Source organism: Crinia signifera, chromosome 1, assembly GCF_055691185.1.
Source record: "Crinia signifera chromosome 1, ASM5569118v1, whole genome shotgun sequence".
NCBI lineage: Eukaryota > Metazoa > Chordata > Amphibia > Anura > Myobatrachidae > Crinia > Crinia signifera.
In genome coordinates this window covers 275,047,280-275,057,587 of record NC_139217.1, presented here as the reverse complement: position 1 = coordinate 275,057,587, position 10,308 = coordinate 275,047,280, and the positions used below count along the sequence as shown (strand labels likewise).

The following is a 10,308-nucleotide window of genomic DNA, read 5'->3' as shown; positions in this document are numbered from 1 at the left end:
TTCCATTGCCTGCAAGGGTGTAACTACCATAGGTGCAAGGGGTGCAGCTGCTATGGGGCCCAGAGCTGCAGGGGGCCCATCTTTGCTGTTTAAGTAATATGTCCTACTTATATTTATCACCATCAGTTGCTAAATAGAGGGCCCTTACAAACTTTTGCTATGGGGCCTATGAGTTTCTCTAGTTACACAACTGATTGCCTGCTTAAGTGGATTCCAAAAAAATATGTTTGCATGAGACAAGAAGTCTGTGTATTAGATATTAGTGGTGGCTTTTTTAAGCAGCAGATTCTCAGTGGATTTCAGATGAAATTTTAATGCAGCACTCGCATTATATGAAAAGCCCTGCATGCTTTACATTTAATGGGCCAGATGTATCAAACCTCAAACAGTGGTAAACAGCCAATCACCTCCTACCTGTCATTTTACAGGCTGTGTTTGAAAAAATGTCAGGTAGGAGCTGATTGGTTGGTTGTTTATCACTCTCCATTTTATCACTGTTTGAAGCTTAATACATCTGGCCCAATGTGAGTGCCACTTTACATTTTCCCCTGAAATCCTCTTTGTAAATACTGCCTAACACGTTTTTAATCATTTACAGCTTTTCCCTGTTCACTATACTAGGGGGTGTTATGGCACAATGGCTTACAATGAATTTTGTTCACATGCATTTTTCAAATAAAGTTTTATACATATTTTGCATCATCTGCTGAAAGGTCTTTGACTATATCACCAGTCATGTCTATCGGACCAACTTTATCATATATTTTACCTTTTTTTCATTGTTTTTTCTGTGTAAGTTGATTTTATTTGTATTTTATCTGCATATAGGGCCCAATTCCGACCAGATCGCTGTGTGAACAGGGGGAAATCCATTCAGTAACCCACACCATTGAATGACTTTCCCCCCCACCATGTGCAGCCATCGGGTAAGTCTAAACTTACTCAGTGCTGCGATGGCCGCAGGGAATTTGGGCCGCTGAAGATGCCAGCCTCCCTCCTTCCCAACAGCCGGGCTCACCTGCGCGGCTACAGAGCCCAACGCTGCACAAACCTTCAGGGCTAGAAAATGGGGGCTCATCCCTCCAAATGAGGAGAAGAAGCAGCTGCGTCGGATCTCTCTTACTGGGGAGGTGGGCTAGCAATTTGTTACCTGGAACCCTGTGCTCTATTACCTTTTCAGATTCGGCAACGAGCTGACCAATGAGATCATCTATATCTCCTTCTTTCCCTGCTGCATCTGGAATGTGGATGTCCTTGTGAGCCAGTGGCTGATTGCCATCTGGGTGTGGGTGAGTTAGTAAGTTTGCACAAGTATTCTCTACACCAGCAATTGGTAATTGATCCCATGAAATGATTCATGATTTTTAATGTTCCATTTTTATCAGTTTATAAGTAATAAAATATGACCCCCTATTTGAACTAGTTCTAGAAATGAAGAGGTTTCTGTCTGGTGCACTAAACCATGGAAACGTACACACGATAAACATGTTCTTTATTGTTTAGACAATATGTTGAGATTTTACAAGAAAGCATATTACCTAGACATAACAATCAAATGATCTTTTAAGAGCGCGCAAATAATTCAGATTGGTCAAAAAGGGATACAAATATTTTTTTTAAGTAAACAATGAGCACCTGTACATTTTGTTATAGCCAAGATATGTATCTAATTGTAGAATTTTATAATAATCAAATCACGTAACCATAGTCCTACTGACTTCTGTACGCTGCGATCTTCTTTAACCAGACATGTTCACTTATTTGAAATTGAAGCACTTGTTGAAACTAACTGAACCTTAGTTCGTCCACCATGCACTTTAGATGGTTAGTATTTCCACCTTGAAACTTGTACTTCTAGAATGAAACAAATGAATGTCAGTAACTTTAAGTGACAGTTGTGAATTTCGCTTTAGCAACGAATCCCATTTACATTCGTTTAGAACAGGGATAGGGAACCTCTGGCCCTCCAGCTGTTGTTGAACTACACATCCCAGCATGCCCTGCAACGGTCTTAGCACGGCCAAATAGCAAAAATGTAGCAGGTCATGCTGCAATGTGTAGTTCAGGGTTGCCGACCCTCCCGGAATTTCCGGGAGTCTCCCGAAAATCGGGTCCCCTCTCCCGGCCCCCGGAAGGGTGGGCAACCCTCCCGGATTCAGGGGGCACCCCCGCTGTCCCCTGGATCGCGGCATTAAAATGCCGCAATCCTCGGGTCTCAGAGGAGGGGGCCGAGCTAAAATGACACAATCGCGTCATTTTAGCCACGCCCCCTACACTGAGATCCGTAAATTTACTGGTTTAGCATCATGGGGGCGGGGCTTAGTGATGTCACGCTTAAGCCCCGCCCCCTGATCGGCTGCTGAAACTCTCCTCTCCGGGCTTCTCCCGGAGAGGAGAATAACAAAGTCGGCAACCCTGGTGTAGTTCAAAAACGGCTGTAGGGCTGAAGGTTCCCAATTCCTGGTTTAGAAGGATAGACTGTGCTTAGTAACAGTTTAAACACATTAATATTACAGTTTAACGGATATAGGGAGTACTTATTTAATGTACAGTACTGTATGTGTCAAAGCAACAACAATTTAACCTGTTCTACAATCCAAAATATATACATGTGTTCACCACTAACTAGCCCACGCTAATGGACAGTGTTAGTGCACGTTTTTGAACTTAGGGCCTAATTCAACACTGCACGCTAAGCAGCGGTCACTCACCACACGCCGCTCATCCGAACACCGGCCGCTGAATCCGCTTGGTAACATGCGTGGGGATATGGACGAGAACACATCCCCATGCATGCAGCTGCTAGCAGGATAAATCATTCGATGCTTGCCGACCATCAAATGATTTTTCCTGCCTTCGCAAATAAAAGTCAGTCTACTGTAAACTGACTTTTATTTATGAGTGCTAGGACAAAGATGGAGCGGGCAGCTGACTTCCTGGGACATCAGCCACAAGCCCCTGGCAGACATCATCCCACCCGTGCTCCCATGGGAACTCCCAGTGCTCCCTCCCTGCAGCGAACTGCCCACCAAGTGTGTAACCCCCCCCCCCCCCCCGAAGCTGTTCACTGTTGGGGTGTGAACATGCGCAACCCCGACCATTGTGGCTGAATTCGGATTGTTACGAGCAATCCTGAATCGGCCCCTTAGTGCACAGTGAGGTCCGGAGGAGATGGAGTGATTTTAAAGGATCCTTCTTTGCAATCCAGTCCTATTGTAGGATGGATCATGACTCAGCATGCAGTTTTCAGATGCGTAATCATGGGTTCTGCGAGGTATGTAGGAAATATCCTATATAATATTGTATATATTGAACAGGCCCCATAGTGGTAACTGGATGTTAGTAGCATAAATGCCAGTTATTAATCTAGAATTGTTTAAAAATTACAATATTTTCCACCTGGGAAGCTTTTCAGTTGAGCTGGTCCATCTAAGCTTGTCACATACCATAATGTCTCAGCAGACTTTGAAATGCTACAGTACCTACACATATACAGTATACAGATTGAAAGTGGAGGATTTATTTGCCTCTGCAAAGGTGCGAAGCAAAAGACAGCAAAACGCTTTGTGGGCGCACTCTTATAATGGAATAAATTCAATGTATTGTGATAAATAGGTTAAAACTTAACTTTTATTATAAACTCTTATTAAAAGGAATTAGGCGCGTTGACAAATTTTATCCGAAATGGAAGGTGTTATTTCGCTTAAGTTTTGTTGTGTGATTGTTATAGATATATTCAAAATAAAGTCTATCTAATGAAAAAAGATTATAATCACACTTTTATTTATCATTTAGTGCATATAATCATCTCAGGTACATGAGCCCGAGTGACCGTAGGCTGCAAAAATGAGTTGAATCCCCTAATTGAGATTATTATTTGTTAAGGGGATTGGCTGCCCCACGTCAAGAAAAATTATATATACCTCTAGTATATTATTATGAGCCTGAATTGGCTAATTTACTGGGAACACAAGCAGTGGGCGGTTCTGAAGCCACTGATTCAGCGACACCAGGACCCCACACACCAAATACCACACCTGGACTTCTCCAGGGGTCACCCACCTGGGTACTGTCCAGGCCCTTCACTGCTTGGCTTCCAAGTTCGGAAGGATGTTGGGCAGACAAGTGAGGTATGGTGGTATACTATGTGGGGACCTTGGTCACATACAGTGGCTCCAGTCAACCGCTTGTGTATCCGGGATTATTGATAACACGGCTATGCTCACAATTGAAGTAACGCGGCACTTTCCTGGTGAAAAAAAATCAATATATATAGTCACGCTGTACTCCCAAATACATCCGGATTGTGGCCCTTATTCTGATCTGTGCGGATATTCCCGCATTCTTACGGTGCGGTCCGCACGCCACGGTGTTCTGCCGCGTGCGGCCATCGTCCGTAGAAACGCCCACGGGTCCTCCGCATTCGGACGGACTCACTCTTTAAGAACAGGGCGTGTTTACGGACGACATACAAACCATGCGTGTGCGGGAGAAACACTCAGATTCTGCACGGTATTACAGAGTATTACAGAGTATGCTCGGGAATACCGCATCCGAACGGGAGCCAAGCGGTGCTACCGCACGTAAGCGGAGTATTTACGCCAAACAACCCACTATTATGTATCTTCTGCAATACATCACATGACCCACTTATTCAATTACCTATCCTCATAAAAAACTTCTTATTTGGAATTGGAATCAATTAGATGCCAATATATCCTTACAAGCATGCCTAACACATGCATTGCACACATTAACCCTTACAGCAATTGAAGTGCAATGGTTTCAATTAAAGCACTGACAAGCGTCCTATTAGTGAGTAATGCGTAAAGGAGTCGATTCTATTGGGTTCAGGTGTTAATGCTTGTAGTCATTAGGCGTACGTTCGCCTACCGCATGAACGAGTGGTGTCCGCTAAGCAATAGTACACTTGTGGACACCGCACATTTCTGCCCTTTTTGATCGCGTGCATTCGGAGTGCTATCCGAATGTACGCCCCCCAACATAAGTGTACTCCCCCGTATCCGCCCATGTTTCCGCCCCGTTTTGCCCACTTTGAAACTACGCCCATGTGTCATTCCGCATGACGCCCATAATACGCCCATATTTCCCGACTGATTGCGGGGAACAGTTTTGGACGGGATTTGGCCGAACTGGTACGGAGTCAAGGCGTGGCACATGCGCGTTGCGTTCTCCACGCATGCGCAGACGCCGAAAACACGCGATCCGAAAGTATGCGGTAAAGTCCGCGTCAATCAGAATAAGGGCCTGTATCGGGAAAAAAGTTTTTTTTCACTGTGGGTGATGGTTATATAGGATAGTGCTCCTTGTAGATAAATAACAAATTACATTGACTTTATAACAAAGTTTAACCATATATTGCACCAAGCTTAAGCAGGTTAAGGTACGGGAGCGGACCGCGGACTCTTTCAGTGTCCAAGTCCTGCTCCGTCAATTTAACTATTTCAGTACCCACTAGCGTCTGTACACTGCTCTCATTTATCAGTCACCAAGGACGGGTCCTGTTACAGTGTATCCCTTTATGTGCAAGTGCTACATTCTGTCCTGGTCTTTGACCTATACCAATTATACTGCTACAATATATGTAATCTCATTGTGTGGCTAACACAAAGACAGTAAGGTGTACATCAAGGAAAGCTTTGCTACCAGGGACTATAGAATCCTTTTCTGACTGCCAGAACTGTCAGATACCATATATATATATATTTTTTCAGTGAACTGGTACCCGGCAGCATATGTGGATAAATCAATTGTGAGCATAGCCGTGTTATCAATAATCCCGGATACACAAGCGGTTGACTGGAGCCACTGTATGTGACCAAGGTCCCCACATAGTATACCACCATACCTCACTGGTCTGCCCAACATCCTTCCGAACTTGGAAGCCAAGCAGTGAAGGGCCTGGACAGTACCCAGGTGGGTGACCCCTGGAGAAGTCCAGGTGTGGTATTTGGTGTGTGGGGTCCTGGTGTCGCTGAATCAGTGGCTTCAGAACCGCCCACTGCTTGTGTTCCCAGTAAATTAGCCAATTCAGGCTCATAATAATATACTAGAGGTATATATAATTTTTCTTGACGTGGGGCAGCCAATCCCCTTAACAAATAATAATCTCAATTAGGGGATTCAACTCATTTTTGCAGCCTACGGTCACTCGGGCTCATGTACCTGAGATGATTATATGCACTAAATGATAAATAAAAGTGTGATTATAATCTTTTTTCATTAGATAGACTTTATTTTGAATATATCTATAACAATCACACAACAAAACTTAAGCGAAATAACACCTTCCATTTCGGATAAAATTTGTCAACGCGCCTAATTCCTTTTAATAAGAGTTTATAATAAAAGTTAAGTTTTAACCTATTTATCACAATACATTGAATTTATTCCATTATAAGAGTGCGCCCACAAAGCGTTTTGCTGTCTTTTGCTTCGCACCTTTGCAGAGGCAAATAAATCCTCCACTTTCAGTTTAGTTACTGAACGCTGGGCGCACCACCAGCACCATAACCACAAGCATCAGCCAGAAGTGGTTCATACTGCTGGTATTGATTATCTTTGACCAACCATTTAATCAAAGCTGTTGCGGGTCCATCCCCCTCCTTCCTTTATAGTATACAGATTGAGTAACCCTTATCCAAAATGCTCGGGACCAGAAGCATTTTGGAAAATAAATTATTCTGTATTTCTGAATATTTTTATATTTCAATGAGGTATCTTGAGGAATGGACCCAAGTGTGACCACAAAATGCATTTATGTTGTATAAACACATCAAGCACATGAAATACAAACAAATAAATTGTACTTGTGCATGAAACAAGGTATCAAAACATAAAACAAAGTTTGTGTACTATCGAAGGTGCTAATTGAATGTCAATCAATCACTTTCTTGCACATATTAGTCATTTCCCCAGTAGTGCCAGTTACAGATGTCCCCAGTAGTGCCAGTTACAGGCTGGTGTGAATTTCGATTTATTTCAGGCAGGGATTGATTGTGAAATAGGCTGATGTACAGGTTCCCTGTATGGCATAAATAGTTGTGCAGCCTGTGGGCCTGTTTGTGAGTTGGGTGCAGCCATACTAACGATGCAATAAACAAAAAACATTCACAACTCGTGCAAAGTCTCAGAATCAGATCCCGTAAGGGAACATGTCACTTTTGCCCAATTACATATCATGCCCTTAGTCAGAGGCGTACCGAGAGTGGAGCCGGTGGAGCGCGAACTCCGGGCACCGAAAGTTTATAGGGTGCAGGAGCCATGCACCGCAAACGGCATACCCGCCCTGTCTGCCACCCCCCGCTGTCTTCTGTTCTGTGTCCTGACTGTTGCGCTGCCCGGTCGTGGCTCACACAATATCAGCTGTCAGGACGCACTAAATGGAAATGGAGAATATGACTGTCCCCTAGGGGTCAGAACTTGGGGGCGCTTTTCAAGAGTGGCTTAACCAGCAGCTGTTCAGTAAATGGGGTAGTTGGTCCCGTATAGGAAAAGCAAAATGGAAATACAAATTGAACAGCGCACATGTGATGAGAATCGATGAATATAAAATGGATTTATTAAACAATTAGAAAAATAATATCAAGGTTAAATCAATAACAGATGAATGGATAATAAAAACAGTTTATCTAGAATGAACTAGCACAATTGATTGCATATAAAAACAATGGAAGGGGAACCCTCTGCAAGATGAAAAGTGTTGGAGAGTCCGTTCCTATGATACCCCTAGGTGAACATGAAGTTGTATAATGCCACAAAAACTGACAGTCACTTCTCAAGCGCCAAAACAAAAAGTCCTGCAGCTGCTTGTCCTCAAACAATAGTACAACTGTATACTAGACAAAAAATGGAAAAAAATCAAAAAATATTTTTTTTGAGGCTTTCACACAGCGCCAGACCCTTGGGATCAGTATAAACTGGATGGTCCTTGTGTCCAAAGATTAGTGCAGTCCACTCTTCTTTAAGAATTTGCAAAAATTTATTTATTAAAAAAAAAACATGAAAAACTCCACATCTAAAAAAACAAAACCGGCTTCCATAATAAAAAATACAATAAAAAACACAAAGCAGTTCTTCACGTAACACAGTCACTGCATCATAGGGAAACTGGGGATTCTTGATGTAGCAAAACAGACCTTTTCCGGGTAACTATGCTATGTCAAAAAACAATAGTCTCATAGGGAAAGCTGTTATTCCCGGGTGTCTCCTATGAGGCTTTTTAACACAATCTCACAGTGACCTTTTCAAAGGCTTGGAGCAGGAAAATAGAAAAAAGGAGAACACTCTCACCCTTCCGCTGTAGCAACTGTTAGGGACCGCCCCTTTTTGGTCTGGGGACGTCACGGACTCTCACACTGCCACTGTGGTTACCCGTGTAGCCCCCTTTCCTCCAGATACCGTCTTTTCAGGAGAGATGTTATACTCAGAGGTTGCTCTGCCACTGCAACCCTTGGTTTCTCCTGCCTCCCAGTGTCACTGACTCCACTTGCGGTAGATCTGCGCACCGGAGTGAGGGGCGTGCTGGCAGTCTCTCCGGCTTATGCACTATCTACCGCAAGTGGAGTCAGTGACGGTATCTGGAGGAAAGGGGGCTACACGGGTAACCACAGTGGCAGTGTGAGTGTCCGTGATGTCCCCAGACCAAAATGGAGAGGTTCCTTACAGTTGCTACAGTGGAAGGGTGAGAGTGTTCTCCTTTTTTCCTGCTCCAAGCCTTTGAAAAGGTCACTGTGAGACTGTGTTAAAAAGCCTCATAGGAGACACCAGAGTGGACTGCACTAATCTTTGGAAACAAGGACCATCCAGTTTATACTGATCCCAAGGGTCTGGCGCTGTGTGAAAGCCTCAAAAAATCTTTTTTTACCTTTTTCCCATGAAGATGTATAATATTTACCACCCTTGATAGGGTATGTGTGTCCTCCACCGAGTGTCCACAGGTCGGCCCAAAGATGGCTTAAATCACCGACGGTTTGTGGTATGGGGTGCTCGGATGCTCCCCAAATGGTGGTTTACAGATGGTGTATTACCAAGGGCTGTTCTTTAAATGGAGGCACATGGAGATGGTATCCTTGATGGAAAACAGCAAATTTGTAAATCCAGGGTTTGGTTCAGACTTCAATCCAAATGTATGTAGTAAATAGGAAGGGGGGGGGGCAGCAGCTCCCTGATGTGTTTTGCCACTCCTGGTGGCTTTATCAAAGCCACCAGGAGTGGCGAAACGCATCAGTGAGCTGCTGGGACCCCCCCCCCCTATTTACTACATACATTTGGATTGAAGTCTGAACCAAACCCTGGATTTACAAACGTGCTGTTTTCCATCAAGCATACCATCTCCATGTGCCTCCATCGATTCTCCTCACATGTACGCTGTTCAAATTTGTATTTCCTTTTTGTCAGGACACATTACCTCCATGGTCCATGTACCTGGTCTTTGTCCCAATGCAATGCCACAGCTTAAGGGGGAAAAAAGGGTATATTGAGGGGGGCCGGGGGGGGGGCAAAATGCCCTTGCTCTGGGCACCATGCCAGCTAGCTACACTGCTGACCCCACTAGTGCCAGTTACAGATGTACCCAGTAGTACTTTTAGCATAAAAAGTACATTCAGGAAAGTATGATTTTTGGAATAATTTGGATAAGATATCTTGATAAGGGACACTCAACCTGTACTATAATACACAGTAAGCAAGAATACATGGTGAGTATTACCTCTGATGGACAGAAGAAATGGAATGTGGTTTATTAATATATAATGGTACTCTTTACCTAGAACGGCGCCCGCGATTAGAATCGCGGGCGTCGGGGGTAAAAAATCGCGGGCATCGCGGGCATCGCGGGTAAATCGCGGGTACATAAAAATCGTGTACCCGCGATCACCGCGATTTTCCCATAGGGAACAATGTTAAAAAGCCTGATTGACCGCGATTTTACTTTAAAATGCCTCAATGCCCGCGATTTTCACATAGGAATCAATGTTAAATGGGCTACAGAGCCCAAATAGTCACAATTAACCCTTAAATGCCACCCCAATTTTTGTACGCCACCCCACGATCCACGCCAACCCGAAGCGTGGCGAGCGCAGCGAGCCCGCGAGGGGCGGCGGTACGCGTCCTCCGACCTTTTCATGCCCTACTATCCACGTCGGCGTGGAGTTGAGAATAGAATAGTGTGGCGAGCGCAGCGAGCCACCGAGCCCGAAGCGTGGCGAGCGCAGCGAGCCCCGCGAGGGGACGCGGATACCTTCACAGTTATACGCGTCCCCTCGCGGGCTTCACAGGTATCCGTGG

The 10,308-nt window shown here is 44.4% G+C and overlaps 2 protein-coding genes across 2 annotated transcripts in view; one reads left to right on the top strand and one right to left on the bottom strand.

Annotated features, from left to right (window-relative positions):
• Nucleotides 1-702, top strand: part of LOC146075156 (prostaglandin reductase 1-like) — a 42,698-nt gene extending 41,996 nt beyond the window's left edge. The window contains exon 10 of the mRNA XM_083184109.1: nt 1-702. This exon is cut by the window's left edge and continues 740 nt beyond it. The gene's annotated coding sequence lies outside the window, so the exon portion shown is untranslated.
• Nucleotides 703-1,543: 841 nt separating this feature from the next.
• The window catches only part of LOC146028442 (thioredoxin-like), a 47,996-nt gene continuing 39,231 nt past the window's right edge, over nt 1,544-10,308 (bottom strand). Inside the window, exon 6 of the mRNA XM_083158310.1 lies at nt 1,544-1,854. Coding sequence (XP_083014436.1) covers nt 1,786-1,854 — 69 coding nt within the window. The 3' untranslated portion in view covers nt 1,544-1,785. The remainder of the gene's footprint in view (nt 1,855-10,308) is intronic.